General features: G+C 39.7%; 2 protein-coding genes across 5 annotated transcripts in view; one reads left to right on the top strand and one right to left on the bottom strand.

Moving 5' to 3' along the window:
• The window catches only part of TPP2 (tripeptidyl peptidase 2), a 51,528-nt gene extending 46,321 nt beyond the window's left edge, over positions 1 to 5,207 (top strand). For 2 of the 3 annotated variants that reach the window (XM_087726504.1, XM_087726503.1), the window contains 4 exons: positions 828 to 958; positions 2,251 to 2,458; positions 3,958 to 4,077; positions 4,826 to 5,207. In XM_087726504.1, the coding sequence (XP_087582630.1) occupies positions 828 to 958; positions 2,251 to 2,458; positions 3,958 to 4,077; positions 4,826 to 4,915 (549 nt within the window). In that variant the 3' untranslated portion in view covers positions 4,916 to 5,207. Of the gene's footprint in view, positions 1 to 827; positions 970 to 2,250; positions 2,459 to 3,957; positions 4,078 to 4,825 lie in introns of those variants that run through there. The other variant, XM_087726505.1, reaches the window with a different exon arrangement.
• Positions 5,208 to 5,376: 169 nt separating this feature from the next.
• On the bottom strand, positions 5,377 to 21,685 carry METTL21C (methyltransferase 21C, AARS1 lysine). 2 transcript variants are annotated; one of them, XM_087726506.1, is made up of 5 exons: positions 21,534 to 21,685; positions 15,474 to 15,583; positions 12,151 to 12,290; positions 8,664 to 8,781; positions 5,377 to 6,824 (listed from the first exon to the last, which is right to left on the bottom strand). In XM_087726506.1, exons 2-5 carry the CDS (start codon positions 15,571 to 15,573, stop codon positions 6,430 to 6,432), a joined length of 753 nt encoding a protein of 250 aa, XP_087582632.1. In that variant the 5' UTR covers positions 15,574 to 15,583; positions 21,534 to 21,685; the 3' UTR covers positions 5,377 to 6,429. The 2 variants fall into 2 exon arrangements, with proteins under 2 accessions (XP_087582632.1, XP_087582633.1); XM_087726507.1 differs by lacking the exon at positions 21,534 to 21,685 and adding an exon at positions 17,277 to 17,378.
• Positions 21,686 to 22,462: the final 777 nt, after the last annotated feature.

Below are 22,462 nucleotides of genomic sequence, written 5' to 3'. Positions count from 1 at the left end.
AAAGTTATTAATTGAACACCTTTAAACTGTTCCAGAATTTATTCCATTTATTATACTAGTGAGTATTTTGTGGAGATTTCTGATAATTTTTCTTCTCTTAGAATCATTTCAGCAGAACACATTTGATTTATTTTTGAGCTGGATCTCAAGCTTAAAAACAATAGCAGCAGCCACAAGCTTATTTATTAAATCTACAAAACACATAATCATAACTAGAAAAAACAGTATTGGCTTGATATGATTGTGAGTAAATGAATTAGACATGTTATTTTCCAATATGTTTATTTGCTATCATTTTATAACTCAAAAAAATCCAATTTCTCTATTTTTTTAATAAGCTCAACCTAGAATTCCATGCATTAAAAAAGGTAAAATGCAGATTTGAAAACCATCATATTCAATGTCACTTGACTATAATATTGTAAGCAAACAATTTACTATCCAGAAACATGTTTCAATAATAGAATTCTGATTTATAGAATGTTTTCTTTGCTGCTGAAACTATAATAATTATCAGCAAAACATTAATTTTAGTGAATTACAGAGCACCATTCAAGTTCTTGTTTTTATGCCTATCTTTCTGTATAGATGATGACAATTACAGTAAACGCACTACTTTATTTTCAAAGTATGATTTCTGCTTTGGATCAAAATAACTTCCCATCTCTCCTATAAACTTGAATATTCATAGTATTATATTCATTCATACAGATTTATTTGTTAAATTTATTTACTGCCTGTCTTGCCATGGGGCTATTCTAGGCGACCTACAACAATAAAAAAGAAGAGAATAATTTAATAAAATGATATTGTTTATTTTCTTCCAGGAGCGAATGAAATGTTTAAATGAAATAATTGAAGCTTCTAATACAGTGATATCTCATATCGATCAAACAGCCCTTGCTATTTATCTTGCCATGAAGACTGATCCCAGACCTGATGCTGCTACTATAAAAAAGTACCTAGCCAGTAAATACTTTTTTTCCTTGCATCTTATTTCAGCAGTTATCTGCTCTTCTAAGCTAAAAAACTAAAATGTTTTCATATTCATGAGAAAAGAAAACAATCATACACTGAGCACACTTAATTGCATTTTATGCTTTAAAACACTATTTTTAGGGTTGGTATGATATTGCCAAGGAGAAAATATTGAAGTCTAGAGCAGTGTTTCTCAACCTTGGCAACTTGAAGATGTCCGGACTTCAACTCCCAGAATTCCCCAGCCAGCGAATGCTGGCTGGGGAGTTCTGGGAGTTGAAGTCCGGACATCTTCAAGTTGCCAAGGTTGAGAAACACTGCTCTAGAGTATCGCAGCAATAGATGTTCAAAGACCATCGCCAGCCAACAATTCTGCCCAAATCTTTGTATGTTATTACACATTTGTATTAGATTATGGCAAGTAACAAAAAAGTACTTAAATTTTTTTTAAAGGGAAAACAAATGATAAACTTTAAAACCATAAAGCCGGTATTTTAAAAAGCAAATTGAAAAACCCTTCCTTCAGAAGGTTGCAAATAAGATTGAGAGCTTTTTCTTAATTGTTTTATCTGGGTTTTACCCTCGGCAATCATGGTAGACTTTTACTCCTTGTTAATACTATTTCTTGTTTCTCTATGTTTCTAGCTACCCAAAATTGAATTTGTGCGATGAGTGGCCATGTAAATCAAATAAGTAAATGAATAGATAAATAAATGTTAGTGTTCTTCCTTTGAAGAAGGTAGAACTGCTGTTTTTTTGATGAAGATTCCTAGTTAAAAATATTTTGTAATTAGACTCTTTACTCCAGTTTAGAAATGTTGTTGTTGTTGTTAGTTGCGAAGTCGTGTCTGACCTTTCGCAACCCCATGGACGACATTCCTCCAGGCCTTCCTGTCCTCTACCATCCTCTGGAGTCCATTTAAGCTCACACCTACTGCTTCAGTGACTCCATCCAGCCACTTCATTCTCTGTCGTCCCCTTCTTCTTTTGCCCTCCATCGTTCCCAGCATTAGACTCTTCTCCAGTGAGTCCTTCCTTCTCATTAGGTGGCCAAAGTATTTGAGTTTCATCTTCAGGATCTGGCCTTCTAAATAGCAGTCTGGGTTGATCTCCTCTGGTGGTATCATAGTCAGGATATTATGTTATATACTTAGAAGGGGTGCAGGTGTATTTTGTGTGATGGTGAAATTCGGGAGTTTATGAAAAATTCATATATAGGTATGATGAAAGAGACCTGTTCACGTAAATGAAATATATATTGTTCCCACATAGTGAGATGGAAAAGCAGAAATCTACCTTAGTAGATGCTCTCTGTCGGAAAGGATGTGCGTTATCTGATCAACTTCTGCAGTTACAGGCCCAGGAAGGGGCTGCATCAAGTGAAACTGAATGTAAAGATGATAACCAAAAAGCCATCTTGAATACTCTGACAGAGACTTTCTGGGAAACATCAAAATGGACTGACCTGTTTGACAGCAAGGTATGTTGGGAGGCGTAGAACCAGTTGAAGAAAGGAATCTTTAGGCTATGATACCTATCATCAATTTAGGTGGAGACCGGTGTTTTATATTTAAATTGTATAAAAGTATTTGCATGCAAGAACTGCTGTCAAAATAGTAATTCAAATTTTATGTAGCATAATGCATTCAGTAGCGCAGAACTTTTATAAAGACATAATGGCAGTGGCTTTCTACCAGTTTTCTTTGGCATGTTATCCCTGTAATTCTTACACATTGTCATGAGATGGACAGTTATGTACATCTGATTCATAAATAAATTAACCTCTGGCTGTAGTCTGTTGTAATCTAATTCTGCTGCAGCTAAATCTAAGCATGTTTAATTGGAAAGCTATCACTATGTCCTGCCTTATATGGTGCTCTGAACGTTAATAGCATCATGTAAATGAATGCCTCATTCTCTAAAATATATTTAAATAAGTCCTAAAATAACATTAATATAAGCTGTTTAGAATTATGCAGCTGGGAATAACTCAAGCAACATTTTCATTGTAGTCAACTGAACTTGAGAGGTAGTCCTCGGTTTATAACAGTTCATTTACTGACCGTTCAAAGTTACAATGGTACTGAAAAAAATGACTTACGACTGTTTTTCACACTTATGAACATTGCAGCATCCCCACAGTCACATGATCAAAATTCATATGCTTGACAACTGGCTCATATTAATGGCGGTTGCAGTGTCCCAGGGTCATGTGGTCTTCTTTTGCAGTCTTCTGACAGGCAGTGGGAAAGCCATATTCACCTTAACCCTGCCCATGTTAATACCTTAACAACTGCAGTGATTCACTTAATAATTGTGGCAGCAAGGTGATAAAATCTGGCTATTTGAGAGACCGCCTTCTGCCAATTACCTCCCTGCGTCCCATCAGATCGCATAGAGTTGGCCTCCTCCGTATTCCATCTGCCAGTCAGTGCCGACTGGCGACTACTCGGAGGAGAGCCTTCTCTGTTGCGGCTCCGACACTATGGAACAATCTCCCCGTGGAGATTCGTACCCTCACCACCATCCAGGCCTTCCGCACAGCCCTCAAGAACTGGCTAGCCCGTCAGGCCTGGGGATAATCTTATTTTCGCCCCTCCCGAATGCTGAGTGAATGTTGAGTTTTATTGTCTAATTTACTTTGTGCATATTTCTTTTTGGTATTGTCCTACACTCCCCTTCCTTTTTTGATTGTAAGCCGCCCTGAGTCCCCTCAGGGAAAAGGGCGGCCTATAAATAAATAAATCATTAAAAAAAAAAATGGGGCAAACCCCATTTCACAAATGTCTCACTTAACCACGGGAATTTTGGGCTCAATGGGGCCATAAGTTGACGAGTGTCTGTACCTGAAGGTGATTTTTATTCTAGTTTCTGACTTGTCTACTGTTGACTCCAAAAGTGAATTTGAATGATTAATCTTTGCAGAACTTATATTCTGCTTACAAATCTCTACCTCCATTTTTTAATGCTCTCCTATAGGTTTTGCTCTTTGCTTACAAGCATGCACTGGTAAACAAGATGTACGGCAGAAGTCTCAAATTTGCAAATAAACTTGCAGAGGAGAAACCCACCAAAGAAAACTTGAAGAACTGTATACAAGTAAGTTGCTATTCAGTTCAGTTCAGTTCAATCAGTATACCAGTGTCAGTAACATTCAAGAATTATAAAATCAAATTAGGACAAGTTTTCTAGGCCTAATGGATAAAAAATGGAGGAAAATGGAATTTTGATGTTATGTATGCTGACATCAGCAAGATTGCTCTATCTGTGCACAAAAAATGAACTTTAATTCCCACAAGGGATGACTGGCTGCAGGAGCTAATGAAGTTAGCAGAGATAGCTAAATTGACTGCTTTAATTAAAGAAAAAAAATACAAATAACATTTTTACTTGGAAACCACTTCTGGACTCTGTGCTTGAGGTGGAAAAAAAACAAAACAGCGATTTTGGGATTTTGCTGATTAGATAGTTTGTTGTTACAGAAATGGCTCGTATATATGATTATATAAAAGTAAAAAGTTGAGGTTATTATCTTATTCTACTGTACTAAAACCTTTTAGAAGTAAAGTCAGTGCTTTTCTTCTTCTTTTACCTTGCATTTTTTCCTCTTCCCTTTTCCCTACTTTCCTATTATTTTCATTTTTCTTTGTATTTTAATTTTGATAAACTAATAAAATTTGTCAACACGACAACGAATTTTCTAGAAATATCATTGACTAAGTGAAAGTCTAATATATATTGTATTCTAATTTTAGTAGTAACATTAAATTTCATTTTCATGACTTCGGCTTAGTACAAAGTTTACTTGTATATAAAAGATTTGGTTTTTTTGTTCTTAACCTTTTAGTTAATGAGGCTACTCGGATGGACTCACTCTGCGTCTTTTAGTGAAAACTGGCTTCCTGTGATGTTCCCACCTGATTATTGTGTGTTTTAAAATACTGCAGTTGTGAATTCAAGATGTTCTTATATTGACTAAATATAACTTACTGGATTGCATGTTTTTCATCTATTACTGAATGCTTCATTCGTATGTATTAATCAGAGGATAAGGGGCTACAGCATATTTGTGTGGTTTGGGTCCAGACACGATCCAAACTGAATTTAAACTGAATTCTTAGTTCCTTGAGTAGTTCATTTGCTTCAGAAGTGAAAATTTAAACACAAAACCTATTGCATACATCACATTGCTGGCAATGGATGTTTGAGAAGAGCCAGCACCAAAGTTTTAGAAAATGAAAGTGAAATAGCTTCTTGCATGTGTGTGTGGATCTTAACTGTTTGTAATTTTAATCATAAGGCTATACAAGCTGTTATTTTTACAATGAACAGGATTTTAACATGTTTAAACATAAACTTTCAATTGTATGAAGGCCTTAAATGAAGCTACAACAAAAGTAGCTAAAAACTTATTTATTAGATTTACTAATAACAGAACTTAATTACCAGTATCATTTGCAAGAGTTTACATTTTGTTTTATTTTTTAAAAGAATAACTTCCACACTTACTAACAATGTGTTCTGAATTACTGGTGCAAAGGTGCTCTTGGATATCTTCACTTTGGAGATACTCACAAATATCCACATGATGCAAAGTATCGGCAAAAAACCGATGCACGTATAAAGTGTCAGTCAACACTTAATCAGGTATTGTAAAACTTATACATACATGTTAATAATGTTTGAAAAACAAAAAAAACTGCAGAATAAATATGCAGATTTAAATATCAAAGCTTTGAGTACTCATGGTTTAATTTTTTTAAAAAATAAAATATCGAATAAATTTGAAATCTGTTTTAATTTTTCAGCAATGTGGCTCTGTCAGGGGACTATACACTCACATTTTCTTGTATTCTAATCAGACGTAGTGCAAACTCCCATCTTTCATGATGTACTAATGACAATTTATCTTGGGAATCTTGGTTTATGAGGACATATTGTAGGATAAAAGTGGACCTGCTCTCCTTTCTGTTTCTAATCCAACAATGTGATTAGATACATATAGTTTCAAGCCTTCATTTATAAATATTTATTAAACCAGGGCTCTCCAACTTCGGGACTATGGAGCTCTGGTCTGTACTCTCTTAGGAACCAGGCTGCACAGCTGAAGGTGAGCAACGCGTGAACAAGCAAAACCGAAACCCCCACCACCCCTGCTCCGTGGAAAAGTTGGCTTCCATGAAACCAAAAAGGTTGGGGACTGCTGAATTAAACGTCAATGAAGGAATGCCAGAATGTGTCAGATGCTAGACATGGGCATAGCAAAGGGGGAAAACATAACCAAGAGGTCCAGGCCTCCTAGTATCTATTCTTTTGTTAAAACAACTTGTCTTTGAGAAAAGCTCCAAATAAGTACCTAATTGAAAGAGTTAAGTCTTGAAAGTTGAAGAGTCAGACTCTTCTGATAAGGTCTCGGCTTTTGCATTTCAATCTGGATTCTGCTTCCTCATTTTAATTCCCTTTGATGGTGCCTTTGAACAACTTGATACTTGACTCGGGAAATTCCGCCAGCTGGGTAATATTGAATATGTTGCTCATTGAGCCCAAAAATTCATAATCTGTGCTGAATCTAAATTTATTTGCCCAAAGCAACGTTGTCCCAGGCTGGCATAAGTAGTGAAGTGTATCCAGCAGAGAATCTAGAGCTGTGTGATGGTAGACAACATCGGTAGCCACAATGAAATCATAATGGTGGGTTGCTTTGGGAAAGTCTTCAAGGAGATTCGTCCCCCAAATGAGCTTCCTCACTTCAGGCTTGTGAATGTCTAGATTCTGTGTATTCCTAGTAATATTGAACTCCAAGTTTACAAGTACCTCAGGCAAGTCAGTAGCTGTGACAAAAGCTCCTGAAAGATAAAAAAAAAATAACATTGTTCAGTCCATAACCTGCCTTGAAAAAATTGTCACTTGGGGAAAGAGAGGGAGGTCCTAATATTAATTCAACCATCAATGTACTTAAGTTGTCTGCACCAGCAAATCACAAAATGGACTGGAATTGCATCGTGGATTACATCACTGTAATGCAAGTAGTTCTCAACTTACAACATTGACCCTTCAGAGTTACAATGGCACTGAAAAAAGTGATTTATGACCTTTTTTCACAGTTATGACCTTTCCAGCATCCCTATGATCATGTGATCAAAATTCAGATGGTTGACAACTGGTTCATATTTATGACCATTGCTGTGTCCCAAAGTGAGGTGATCAATTTTTGTGAACTTCTGACAATAAAAATCAATGGGGGAAGCCTGTTTCACTTAACAGACTGGGTTACTAACTTATCAACTGCAGTGATTCACTTAACAACTGTGGCAAGAAAGGTTGTAAAATGGGGCATAATTCACTTAACAAATGTCTTACTTAACAACAGGAATTTGGGGTTCAATTGTGGTCATAGTTGAGGACTACCTGTATATTAAATAAGCTAGAGTTGCTCTGTTTGCACACTATACTGAGCAAAAATCAAGCAAATCATATATGGTTTAGAAGATGTGAATTTACTTATAGTTATTCTTTAAACACTACTTTTATGAGTAAATGTCAGAGTTTTGGCAGCATGACTATTAGTATGAGATAAACCCAGGAGCAAAACACAGCACACAGAGTCTTTAGACCCGTGATGGCGAACCTATGGCACACGTACCACAGTGGCATGCAGAGCCAGCTAATTTCAGCCTTCATTTTCAGCTGTTTTTCGCCTTGCAGAACGAAATACAACCCAACACGCAAACCAGAAGTTCGGAAATGGACTTCCAGTTTGTGTGTTGGGGCATTTTTCTCTCTGGGGGTTTCAGGAGGCTTTCCTGAAGCCTCTGGAGGGAGAAAAACGGCCCAATATGCAAACCAGAAGTTGGAAAATGGGCTGTTTCCAGCCTCCAGAAGGCCTGTGGGGGGTGGGGGAGGTCGTTTTCGCCCTCTCCAGGCTCCTAGAAAGCCTCGAGCCTGGGGAGGGTGAAAAACAGGTCAACAGTGCCATTGCGCACCAAAAGGGGGGGGGTCATGTGCACATGCATGGGGGAGGGCATGCGTGTATGACCCTCCTGCACACACACCCCTTTTGGCATATGATGGCAAAAAGGTTAGCCATCACTGCTTTAGACAATTAATAGTGGTTTATAAATACGTATATACAGACATACTCATGTAGATAAATCCCTTACCACTCAGCTACGGACACAAGGAGAGAAATGAGATACACGACGAGAGAGAGAGAGAGAGAAACACCCTCTAATGGCTTCCTATATAGAGACACTTCTCAAAGAGGTAAATGACTTGTGTGGACCCCATCAGAGGTGATACATGTATTGCTGAATCATCCTCATTGCATCACCCTACAGATTACAGTTTACAACCTTACATCAGCTGGCAGCTATTAAATCCTCAGTTACCTAACAGTAAAATACTGCAAAATGCCTTTTAGGTGAGCCATTCTTAGCTATTATAGTTTTGCTGAGCATAGTAAATCAGCAATAATGTGCATAATGGGTAGCAATAACACAATACATGTACACAGAATGATGAAAAATCAATGGAAAGGGGGAAATTGGACTGGCGTCAAATTGATCCATGTTGAATGAACATTTAGGAGAGACAGAGCAGTGAAAGTCTCCATGTTTGAAGTGCGTGACTGGAAAAAAAAAATCCCTATGGTATCTTATAGTCCGAAAAATCAGTGTACAAGTTACCTAATATACTTGCCACAATAGACACTAGACCTGTTCCAGCTCCAATTTCAAGGACTTTCTTTTCTTTGAAGTCAATTTCCTCTTGATTTGATTCCAGGTACTGACATAAAGCAAGAGCCTAAAAGAAGGGGGGGAAATCTTTTGTTCATTTCAAAGTTGTTTATATATAAATACATTTTTCTTTTGCGCTCGGAAATAGGTCAGAATACAAATGGAGTAAAGGCAGATTGTTGCTCATTGTTGCTATGCTTCCTAATCATGCTCACCTTGAAAGAGCATTAAGATGCCATACACTGACATCCTCCTGAGACACAGAAGCAAAGGCAGGGATTTATTACACTTTATAGAAGCTTTTTCAACTGGAATGGGAAAAGGGGATTGAATCTAATCAGGTCGCAAAAGAAACATTGATCTTTCAGGAAATGTACATGCTTAATGTGTTAGCAGAATTGGTCTGGCTCTTGGCTGTGTGCCTCTTTCACTACTGATTTTAATAACAGAAATCTGTATTAACATTTTAACTGTGTTAGTGCTACACTTGGAGTGAGTCTTCAGATAATTTTGATGGACAATGACAAAGAAGAGTTCCTGTCCTGGACAAGAAGACTTGATTCAGGAAAAGGCAGGAGCATTCAGGAAAGAGTGAGTGGTTCAAGATAATATATGTCAGAAACATGAAGCATGATAGAATTCAATTTCTATTTTAATAATCTCAAGTAAACTATGTCTATTGAATATTTTTTCTCCTTTTTTTTACTTAAAAAATTGGCATACTTACTGGCCCAACTATTCACAAGTTAAAACAATCCAAATAACAAATGTCCAAAGTTACAGAGAGGGTGGATTTTCCAATACATAACAAGTGTCATAGAATAAATTCTGAGGCAATCAATAATGTTTGCAACTACAACTGAGATGAATATGAGAGCAGCCTCTTAAATCACAGTGTTCATCTTAACACAAAGAGGGTTGCACACTTTTCTTTTTTTAAAAAAAAAATCTGCTTTTGGCAATTTACATTAAAAACAGAATTTCTAGAAGCAAAGCCAGTAACTTAGGAAATTTATTCAGTATCAAACCCTTTTTTTTCCCCTACCAGAACTTAGCTCACAACTTTGTTGCTTGTTTTATATTGACTTTATATTATATTACATTATTTATATTATAAAGTCCAAAAGACTTTAAATAGGGCAAACTAACTAAAGAAGCAGGAACTCTTGATGAATACATCAAGATTAAATAGTTGGAAAGTAAGAGAAGCCGTGTGGTTAAATTATTTATGTTAAACCAGCTACTTAATGGCAATATATAATCACTCTGGGTCCTGTTTATCCTAGCAACACTTCTTTGATTTAGGGATAATGCACAGCAATTGATATTTCCAGTAAACTTAAGTAAAGCTATTGCAGGTAATCCCCGGGTTACAAGCATTCCCCTAGTGCAGTGGTTCCCAAACTTGGCAACTTTAAGACTTGTGGACTTCAACTCCCAGAATTCAGAGCTGACTGGAGAATTCTGGGAGTTGAAGTCCACAAGTCTTAAAGTTGCCAAGTTTGGGAACCACTGCCCTAGTGAATGTTTGAAGTTGCATGATAAGCACCTTCTAGCATTTGCGAACAAGTCCCGAAACTACGAATCTTGCAGCACCAAGGTAGTTCTTCGCCCTTACGAACAACCACAAAGGCTCTGCAACATAACGTTTTGCACGTTGCCGGCTGAAATGGAGCTTCTGAGGATCTGTCCCCCAGAAGCTCCCTTTCGACCGGCAATGTGCCAAGCAAGGCCTGTGAAGGCCACGACAGAGCATCGGAGCGGCGCACGCAGCTGAGTGGCTGGAGAGGAGACTGCTTGCTAGATCTTCACAAGGTAAGAGATCCAGCACAGCAGGTTGGGGGGAAGGAATTGTGGAGAACATGAGATATTTGGGTGGTCTTAGGTAGGTGGCCTGTTCCATCGCTACCCCCCCCCCCAAATGGCCTTCCCCATCCTGAAATACCTCATGCACTTAACAAGCCTCGCATTCGATTAGTGAATGCATGGGCGAAAGAGAGGGATTCCTTTCAAGGTTTGAGATCCACTGCCACGAATCCTCGGGTAACAAATGGAATGGGCAAGCTCCATTACACTCATAACTCGAGGACTATCTGTACATAGCCAGTTTAGTGGCATCTGTTCTTAATTCATGCATTTTATTTAACGAGAGATCAATATTTCAATCTGAATAGAGCTGGAAGAGATATTGGAGGTCTTCTAGTCCAATTGCCTGCTTAAGGAGGAGACCCTATTCCATTTCAGACAGATGGCTATCCAGTATTTTCTTAAAAACCTTGAGTAATTAAGCACCTACAACTTCTGAAGGCACGCCGTTCCACTGGTTAATTCTATTCTATTCTAATTGTTCTCACTGTTAGGAAGCTTCTCCTTAATTCTAGATTTCTTCTCTCGATTAATTTACATCTATTGTTTCTTGTTTTGCCTTCTGGTGCTTTGGAAAATGAGTTGACATCCCCCCCTTCTTTGTGGCAGCCCCTCAAATACTGGAATACTACTATCATGTGCCCCCTAGTCCTTCTTTGCTCTACTAGACATACCCAATTCCTGCAGCCGTTCTTCATATGTTTTTGTCTCCAGGCCTTTAATCATCTTAGTTGCTCTTCTCTGCACTTTCTCCAAAGTCTCAACATCTTTTTTGTAATGTGGTGACCAAAATTGGATGCAGGATTCCAGATGTGATCTTAACTAAGGAATTTATACAGCGGTGCTAAAACTTCACATGAGTTTGAGTCTATGCCTCATCAATAGGGGACAAGACTATAGCACCATGCAATCCATGTTAGTCAGTCTAGTCATCATGATAACAGTCTTATATACAATAGCAGAGTTGGAAGGGACCTTGGAGGTCTTCTAGTCCAACACCCTGCCTAGCCAGGAAACCTTATACCGTTTCAGACAAATGGCTATCCAATATCTTAAAGACTTCCAGTGTTGGGGCATTCACAACTTCTGGAGGCAAGTTGTTCCATTGATTAATTGTTCTGTTAGGAAATTTCTCCTCAGTTCTAAGTTGCTTCTCTCCTTGATTAGTTTCCTCCCATTGCTTCTTGTTCTGCCCTCAGGTGCTTTGGAGAATAGTTTGACTCCCCCTTCTTTGTGGCAACCCCTGAGATATTGGAAGACTGCTATCATGTCTCCCCTAGTCCTTCTTTTCATTAAACTAGACATACCCAGTTCCTGCAACCGTTCTTCATATGTTTTAGTCTCCAGTCTCCTAATCATCTTTGTTCTCTGCACTCTTTCTAGAGTCTCCACATCTTTTCTACATCGTGGCGACCAAAACTGAAAGCAATTTTGGTCGCCACGATGCAGTCTTAGGTTATGTCATTATGAATATTGCCACTGCTCCCCTCCCCCACCATTAATGCTGCTCGAGATGGCAATACTGACCAAAATAAAAGGCATAAGCAATAGTGAATATTTCCAAACTTACAGCGGGCCATACTACAGCTCCAAAGCATTCAATGGATTCTTGAATGATGATCTGATGGCCAGCATAACAATAATGTTCTTTGTCAAAATAGTAGGAGGCCTTTGAAACCCATTTGGGCAATATTTTAAATACAGGTGGACCTGTGGAGGTAAAATGATCAGCAGTCATTTGTTTACCTATTTTCTGTGAGATGCTACAGAATAAAACAAAACTTTGCTCTAAAATCCTCATGATACAGGTGGTCCTCGACTCACAACAGTTTGTTTAGTGACCGTTCAAAGTTACAACAGCACTGAAAAAAAGTGATGTATAACCATTTTCCACACTTATAAACAACTGTTGCAGCATCTCTACCAGTGGTGGGTTTCAAAATTTTTTAGAACCTCTTCTGTAGGTATGGCCTGCTTTGTAGGAGTGGCTTGCTGGCCATGTGACTGAGTGGGAATGGCTTGGCAGTCATGTGACAGGGTGGGCGTGGCCAACTTGTAAAATGTGGTGAAACTCACTTGACAACACTCTTGCTTAGCAACCAAAAGGTTGGCTCAGAAACTCTGACATTTGAAGCATGCAAGTCTTAAAGCTGTCAAGGTACAAGACCCTTGCACCCGTAACCCTTTAGAAAAAAAAGCCCCAGGGGTGTTCAAACTTGACAGCTTTAAGACTTTAAGGTTTAGATAGGACTCTAAACCTTAAAGTCTTAAAGCTAGGCGGGTGAGGTGAGGCAGCCAATCAGTGAGCAGCGGGCGGGGTAAGCATGGTGCGGATGGGCAGGGGGAGGGAACTGGAACCAGTTCTAAACGGCACTGTAGATTTGTGGAACCTCTTCTATAGAAGAGGTTAGAACTGGCAGGAACCACCCCTGATCTCTACAATCGCGCGATCGAAATTTGGGTGCTTGGCAACTGACTCGTCTTTATGACGGAGGGTCATGTGATCCACTTTTGTGACCTTCTTACAAGCAAAGTCGATGAGGAAGCCCGATTCACTTAATAAAGAGGCTAATGGATTCCCTTTTGGTGATTACAACCTTTGTTGCAAACAATCATTCTGGACATTTTCATATGCATAATGTCATTTCATTCAATTCTACTTGTGAGAGATGGGGGAGGTGAGTATTCTCCCCCCCCCCTCTCCCTTTTTCCTTCTCTTTCTCTGAGAGAATGACTTCCTGTAATGCTTTCGTTTTGTTTTTGATGACTACAATTCCAGAGACTGTGCTTGGGTGCGGTTGAGAGTTCCTTTTCTGAGAAGGGGTCCTTCACATTTATCATGTCTCTTCCTTGGGGCCTTTGTTACGTGAACCTTTTTTTTTTTTTACATGTTCTTCAGAAGGCAGGAAGCCTGATCCTGAAACTGAAAACAAATTCCTGATTTCTGGATATGCTTAGGAGTGGATTATTAGCCATCTCTCCCTTTCAGAAGCACCATGAATCTACGGCTGCTTGCTGTTGTGGCCCGCCAGCTGGCAGTGGAGCTGGTGGCAGATTTGGATGATGAGGAGGTTGGGGAGGAACTTGGGCCAGTGCTGGAGTCTGAGGAAGGCTCTGATGGATGCTCTGTGTCAGACCCAGAGATACAGCCAGGGCCGTCCGATATTTCCAAGCCACCGGAGAGGCAGCTGCCTTTGGAGGTTGATATGAGTGAGGAGGAAGAACAGCTGAGGCCATGTTCCAGGCGCACGTATGCAAAGAGCAGTTAGGAGAGGAGAACGATGGAGGACAAGGAGTTGGCTCGGGAAGCAAAGCACATGTGGACACTGAATGGCCCCTCCCTGGCAGGGGAATAAATAGAAGGAAAGGGGAGTGGTTGTTGTAGGAGACAACAGTTCGTATTTCTGAAGATTTTGCTCATTGTGTTTCATGCTTCAGAGACTGCTTGCCAGAAGTTAATTTGCAGCCTTTTGGCTGGAAGCTCCCGGCCTTGCAATTATCGCAAGGAACTGCTGAGGTATATTACTGCAATTAACTCCTTGAAGGACTATTGCCTGGACTTTTCAATGAGTGAATGCAATTAACTCACAAGAGGTAAATAAAGAGGGGGGCTTTGTGACAAGGAGTCTATTTCTTGCTACTGCTAAGGCTGGGTCAGAACACTTGCCTGCTGCCTTACCATGAATCTGCAGTGTTCAGACAAGGGACTCCCTGCAACCAAATGGAACATCTGGAAGGAAGCAGCGGGTTTTTTTCGTGCTCCCAACCTTTCCAGTTTCCACTTCAGGAAACTGAGCCAAAAGGACTACGTCCAGTGAGAAGGCAGAGCATGGATGCGCTGTAACTCGTCCTGTGTTGGGGATTCACCAGAGAGAAGTATCCTTTGGCAAATTGCACCGGACGAGGGCATGTTGGAAGAGCACCAATGTACCATTGGCAGGGGGAAAATGCTGGCAGAGGGCCAGCCGACAATAAATGCCCACATTGGATCGACAGTAGTGGGAGGCCAGCAATGGAATGAGTGCAGACATGTGTCCATAGTTAATTGTCCTAGACCTCACTTTCCCCAACTCCCATGAGCATCTCTGAATAGCTGAGATTCTGAATACAGATAGTTTTCGACTTACAACAGTTCATTTAGTGCAGTGTTTTTCAACCACTGTGCCGCGGCACACTAGTGTGCCGTGACATAGTGTAAGGTGTGCCGTGGGAAAAACATTTATATATAGTCAATATAGGCACAGAGTTAATTTTTTTAAACATTTTCTAATGGTGGTGTGCCTCGTGATTTTTTTCATGAAAAAAGTGTGCCTTTGCACAAAAAAGGTTGAAAAACACTGATTTAGTGATCATTCAGAGTTAAAATGGCACTGAAAAAAGTGACTCTGGATCTTTTTCACACTTACGACCGTTGCAGCATCCCTATGATTGTGTGGTTTATATTTAAATGCTTGACAACTGACTCACATTTATGACGGTTGCAGTGTCCCGGAGTCTTGTGATCCCCTTTAGCGACCTGACAAGCAAAGTCAATCAGGAAACCAGATTCACTTAACAACCAGGTTACTAATTTAAGAATTGCAGGGATTCACTTAACAAATGTGTCGAAGAAAGTCATCCAATGAAGCTGAAGTTGCTTAACAAATTTCTCACTTAGCAGCATCAATTTTGGGCTCAATTGAGGTCGTATGTTGAGGACTAGCTGTACTGCCTTTGCAAATCGTTGCAATAAAAAGTGAGGATGAATACAATTCTCAAAATTTAGTACTCGTGTTTTATCTGGTGAGCAATGCTAAAACAACTTTTTAAATTATTACTGAATGTGGTCAATCTATTACATAGCTTAGAAGGAAACAATATATTCATGCCCACGTGCATGTTTTAAAGTGCCACCTGAGTCTGGTAATAGAGAAGAATTGTCGTGGTAGTCCTCTTCCTCTTCTGTTAATTTTTGAGCCATTTTAGGAAGCATCTGGTGCTTTGTAGATATCATAGCAGGAATCCTGTTAAAGGAACAATCAAACCATGGACCGTAAGCTTAAATCACCATATTTCTAATTCATCTTTCTAACATCTTGCTGTATTAAGAAGCACCATGCTGAAGCATTTCTTTTGATCCAATGCTGGATTTCTTTTCTACCCCAAAAAAATCAAAAGCCTTTCACACGGTTTGTTATCTTGACAGTGGCAAATTGGAAGCCCGAAGGCAATTTAAGGAATGCTGATAACCAATTCATATCCTGGGAAACCAGTTTTCTCTCGTCTCCTGAGACGCTATCTACAATTTTCCTCAAGCACTTTCAATGGATTGAGGGAAAGACTAGCCTTCATCCGTTCATATTAGGTGGATAATCTTTCAGTGGCCAAAGGTTTGAGTGCATGGGACCTGTAGCAGGATTGAGGGCAGGGAAGAGGAGTTTGGGGCTTTAAAAAAACAACAATAAAGAGATATGCCTCTTTCAAGATGAAGAAACTAGCAAAAGGGGTATCCTAGGCCCACATCTTGGAATTAAGACTTGATACCCCAAGCATATCCTTTCTCATCCTTGCCTCTTTTCCCCCTCTCCCTCTATGTGGCTTTTCAAAAAAAAAACCATGTCAGTCTCAGGAACAAAACTCTTTTTTTCTTAAATTGCTACCTGAGATGCTGAATTTAAGCTGAATTGCAGAATTGGAAAGCTAATAAAAACAAATCTATAAAAGCACATTCTTTGTATAGTGAACTCTGTAAAAAACTATGTTAACAGAAATCCATACCTTGCGATGACTCAGGTTTTAAATAGGCTAACGCAAATAAATTACCTTGATGCACCTTCTTTAAAGGTAAAGGTCCCCCTTGCACATATGCATTCCTGACTCTAGGAGGCGGTGCTCATCTTTGTTTCAAAGTCAAAGAGCCAGCACTGTCCGAAGACGTCTCTGTCACGGGTTGGTTCCTACTGGTGTTGGTACCAATTCGATTCGTGGGCACCAGATGTGCGTTTCTCACACATGCATAGTTCACTGTAAATTGTTCTGCGCATGCACGAAGACCATGAAAAGCTAATAAAAACCATGGCGGCAATGGCAGCAAAGACTGGGGAACAGGTTCAGGGGCGTGGCCAGCCTGGGTTGCTGCTGGTTCTGTGACCCAGGCCAAATGACCACTACCGGTTCACCCGAACCGGTGCAAACTGGTAGAAACCCACCTCTGGTCTTCATGGTCATGTGGCCAGCATGACTAAATGCCAAAGGCGCACGGAACACTGTTACCTTCCCACCAAAGGTGGTTCCTATTTTTCTGCTTGCATTTTTGCATGCTTTCGAACTGCTAGATTGGCAAACCCTGGGACAAGTAACGGGAGCTCACACGGCGCTAGGGATTCGAACCGCCGAACTGCCGACCTTTCTGATCAACAAGCTCAGCGTTTTAGCCACTGAGCCGCAACATGTCCCTGCATCTTCTACGGTATGGGTTAAATCCTTGCTTATTCATCCTCCAAGACCTGTTTTAGCTACGGCAACAATGAAGAGATAGCAGCAACAGTGAAAGAGATTGTGTGAAGCAAAAACAACGGGAACCACTTTTCAATAGTAGTTTTATTGCTGGTCCACTATGTTACAAGAATCTCATGAGATGACTGCATTTCCTTGAAAATAATAAAATAAGGTAAGGCTTGAAAATGTTTTGGCGGAGGCCTGGCTTGTGCCACTTACTGTAATACAAAGACTGTAAACTTGGGTCCCTCTTAACATCTTCATCCAGATTCTACTGTAGGAAGTTAGCACCTAACCCTCTCCTAGGAAAATGAGACATTTTAGGAAATAGTAAAAGGGCAGAATATTTCCCTTAAAAAGAAAAGTAGAAACTCAGAGAGGCAGAAACTCATTCCCCTACCTGTGTTAATGGGCCATTAAGGCCTGGGCCAGTCTATTCTATATAACAAAGATCTGCCCCATTTCATTGCCCTTCATTGCACCACCCACCAAGTTTCAACCAAACTTAGACAACCTTCAAAGGTAGCTATGACCTCTGACAGCAGCCAATCAGGGTACTCTTCCTGTGCCCCAGGAAGTTCAAAGCCCAGAGAGGGCATAAAACCCAGGGACTTTCACCATCTCTTCCCTTTTTCCCCCAGGAGCTTCAAGGCATGTGATTCTGTCCACCATTAGACCATCTTTCCAAACAGCACAATTTTGCCGTAGATAATGCAAACCTTTCCAACTTCTAATTATCTACATTAAAAATTTGCAGTAATAAACATGAGCGCTGTTTTTTTTAAAAAAAAAAATGAACCTGTGCCTGTTTCTCAAATTGATCATATATATCTGGACTGTACATGTGGCCGGAGCCCTCTGTTCCTAGTATATGCCTGCTTGACAAAACCACTATTTTGAATTGGATTTTGATTGCTAATATTTGGGCTCAGACACTGAGCTTCTTGATCAGAAAGGTTGGCAGTTCAGCGGTTCGAATCCCTAGCACCACGTAACGGAGCAAGCTCCCATTACTTGTTCCAGCTTCTGTCAACCTAGCAGTTCAAAAGCATATAAAAATGCAAGTAGAAAGATAGGAACCACCTTTGGTGGGAAGGTAACAGCGTTCTGTGCACCTTCGGTGTTTAGTCATGCCAGCCACATGACCACGGAGACATCTTCAGACAGTGCTGGCTCTTTGGCTTTGAAACGGAGATGAGCACTGCCCCCTAGAGTCGGGAATGACTAGCACATATGTGCGAGGGGAACCTTTACCTTTTTATTTGGGGCAGTAATAGAAAATGTCAACAGCGATTACAGCCAGAAGATTGTCACCCCTGGTTTGCTGCATCATTTTCCATTTTTCATTAAATAAGGTTGCCAATATATTACATTCCCCAATTTAAACACCTTTTGGTGTATAAGCTATGCATCCACACTGTGCCATTCATGTCGTTCAGCATGAATACAATCCAATACAAATACCATGCACCTTAAAAATTAAATGAAGGTTAGAAAAGCAAATGCAATCCAATTAAATATTGAACAACTAAAGTAGAGGGATGCCAAAGAGACTCTTCAACCAGGCTGTCATTGCTCTAGAGCAGGGGTGTCAAACTGGCGGCCCACAGGCCGGGTGCAGCACAAGCAGGCCACACCCACCCCAGCTCCACAAAGGGAAAAAAACACCGTGATACGTCACATGACGGCAACGTGACATGGTGTCTTTGACACCCATGCTCTAGTCTAGAGCCTCCTCAGCCCGCTTTTCAAAGTTATACTTAGGGTCTTCCATCCTCTTTGTATTTTGGGTAGAAGTACATGTAGTCCTTGAAGTACGACTGTGATAGAGCCTGCCCATTATGGTTGTATGTCCTGTCGATTGTAAAATTGGGTCAGTCACATGACCAACCTGATTGGTCATACTTTGGGGGCAGTCATTAAGCGAATGCAACGATTGTAAAATAGCAAAACAATCATAATTTTTTCCAAAGTAAGCCATATCTTGTAACCATCACTAAACAACTGGTCATAAGTTGAAGACTACCTATATTTGAATGCTGTCTTGCAATAGTCTTGGTATACTGATGCAGTTTCCACCCCATTTCATCATGACTCCAGTAGACAACTTTGGCCTGAAACCAGTGATGCGTCTTAGCGCCTCTGCGAACCTCCGTAACGCTCCAGCTGTTCAGCGGAGCGGAATGCAGGCAGTGTATGCGTCATGCGCATGCACGGAAGCGCAGAAAATGTAGAAGACCGGTAAGGAGCTCAGGCGGGCAGGCGGACCCTCCGGAACACTGTACCGGAACGTACCGCCTGCAACCCACCACTGCTTGAAACCCAAATGTTTATGTCAGCCTCAAACTCTCTGAGCCTCTGTTTTTATGATCAGCAGAGAGTGATTTTGCTACAGCATGAAAAATTCAGGACCTTTTATAAATCTATATGGCTGACTCTTCAGAGATCAGACTATATTTCAGATACAGGTCGCCCTTGAGTTACAACATTTCATTTAGTGACTGTTCAAAGTTACAACAGCACTGAAGAATGTGACTTATGACCGTTTTTCACAGTTACGATCTTTTCAGCATCCCCATGATCATGTGATCAAAAGATCAGTTGCTTGGCCACTGGTTCATATTTATGACCCTTGTTGTGTCCCAAAGTCATGTGATCCCCTTCTGTGACCTTCTGACAAGCAAAGTCGATGGAAAATCCAGATTCACTTAACAACCAGATTACTAACTTATCCAACTGAAGTGACTCACTTAACAACTGTGGCAAGAAAAGTCGTAAAATGGGGCAAAACTCACTTAACAAATGTCTCACTTAACAACAGAAATTTGGAGCTCAATTGCGGTCGTAAGTCAAGGACTACTGGTATATGTGTGGACTGGCTGATCCTTATGTTTGGCGAAGCTATTAATTAATCATATCCAAATACTCTTAAATGTCTTATAAAACATTATAGTCAGTGGTGGGATTCAAATAATTTAACAACCGGTTCTCTGCCTTAATGACCAGCTGGGTAGGCATGGCTCGGTCATGTGGCCATGTGGGCATGGCCAACTCAATGTCACTCAGGTCAATGGGTGCGTCGCCTTAGTTGTTACAATGTAATAAGGGTTAACCAGAGAGGCAGTTTATGTAAGCAGGGCAATGAAGATGAGGCTAGAAACAACACCAGAATGAGCCTTGTAAAGTGGAATAAAACACAAAAAGAGATTTCTTCCAACATTCAGTTCTCCGAACTGCTTAGAAAGTTAACAACCAGTTCTCCCAGATAGGTGCGAACTGGCTGAATCCCACCAGTGATATAGTGTTATTAATTAATTAATTCAAATGAATAAGGTAATTATTACTTAGCAAAAAACAAGTGCTTTCCATCCGGCTTTCCACTTCATTTTTAATTTTAAGTCCTAAGGTGTAAGAATAATTTAAATTTAATACCCACTAGATGTCCTCAAAAGCTTATGCCAGGGGAAAATTCTGTCATATTCAAAACATGCGTACATTACAAGAGTAATAGGGAAGAGTCCCTCGTGATCCTCATTCAAAGCAGTTCACATGCTCCCTTATATTCTAAGTAAGAAGGCACAAATCGTTCATCAGACTAAGGGTAGAGATTTTGATCTTATTTTCATGCTGAAATTGCCAAAGGCAGTTTTAATGTCTGGTCGATATTAGTGATTTTTCATAGAGGCATACTAGAGAAGGTAAGTAAAGAAGTCACAAATTTTGTTAAAAACTTCCTGGTGGGGGAGGTTAAAATTGCCATGAAAATATAGCAAGTGGTTGACAAGCCCTCACTTTTCAACTTTTGTTGTATTAGTGGCATGGTTACGAAACGATAATGCAGGAATGGAATTTACACACTGGGACATTTGAGCGAGCCTCCTGTAAAATGAATGGGAGCTGTTTACGGGAAGCTGGGAGGGAGGAATTTCACAAGGGAAATTGTCCAAAGATTGCACCCACAACTCCAGTCATCAGCCATGAATTCCGATTGCTTTTTTCCTTTACTTTGATTTCCCTTTTACAATTGTCATGCATTCATACCTAGTAAAGCCACATAACAGCTCTGTCTCACACATTTACTATTGCATAAGCTTTTGTGGTTCGTAATACATTTCGTCAAAATAAAACAGTTTGCTTTCTTCTGCCTTTTGAAAGGGTTTTTTTCCCCCCAGAGATTGGCTCACTGCTTAAAAAAAAAAAATCATCCTCCACAAATCTTTTCAAAGTTAGGTGTTGTTTTTTTTTTTCCTTTTCAGATTTTGAAGTCTCTCTTAAAAGTTACTCTTCCAACAGTGACTAATATACTACCGGTTGGTTATACATCTTGATTGACCTAACAACCACCTGTTGTGCCCTGTATCCAAAATATGTATTAAAAATAAACCTGAAGTTTAAAATGCCCATCCCATATATTTCAGCACATTCATTTCTCCTTTTACTTGCAGAAGAAAAGAAAAAACTAGCATCAGAATTTACCTGGTAAGCGAATTAATCCAGATGTCAAAGATCCGAATTCTTAGCTGAGAGATTTCAAGTAGCCCAGTGTCTTTTTATAGTAAAGGTGTGCTGTAAGATCTTGACTGAGGCAAAGGAGGTGGGGCCATTCTCCAGTCCATTTAGGGATTTTAAAAAAAAACACCCCACAGACAATCGTAGTTTTGATTACCATCCGCTATGTAAAAACAAGAGAGAATAAATTTATCATTGTAACTAGAAATTGATATAATGATAAGAATTGAAACATGTTGCAGACAACACACACGGAGCATAAAATGAAACCGGCAGCATAAATCTTTTAGGAAATAGCCTGAAATTAAGTCATCAACTGAGCTTCTCTAGCTCCTAATTCTATCTGCTGTCCAGAGGCTCAAAATCATTCATTTGAATGTAGGTAAAGTTCGTGACATGTAGCAACACCTTTCCCATTACAAATCCATCAGCTCGTGAGTGTTCATTAATTCTTCTGTTTGTTTTGATGTCAACCGTCTTACGTGGGTAAACTTTTGGTATCTCATTAATTCCCAAATAATATGAAGCCCCCAAAATAAATTAACGGTAGAATTTACCTTAAAATCATCCCATTATAAGGTTGGAGGGTAGTTTGATGTGAGATTGGTGGTGGTGGTGGTGGTGATATAAATATGATGTATATGTATATGTGTATGTATATGTATATGTATATGTGTATGTGTATGTGTATGTGTGTATGTATGTATGTATGTATGTATGTATGTATGTATGTATTGTGTCACAACCCCTGGTATGCCCAAATTATTTATCAGCACAAATTATTTATATATGTATGTGTATATACATGTGTACATACATATATACACATGTATATACACATACATACACATATACATATATATATACATACACACACACACACACACACACACATA

This window comes from Thamnophis sirtalis, unplaced genomic scaffold (assembly GCF_051295495.1).
Source record: "Thamnophis sirtalis isolate CommonGarterSnake01/CBP01778 unplaced genomic scaffold, rThaSir2_p1.2 scaffold_12, whole genome shotgun sequence".
Classification (NCBI taxonomy): domain Eukaryota; kingdom Metazoa; phylum Chordata; class Lepidosauria; order Squamata; family Natricidae; genus Thamnophis; species Thamnophis sirtalis.
This window is presented reverse-complemented; position numbering and strand designations above follow the sequence as displayed.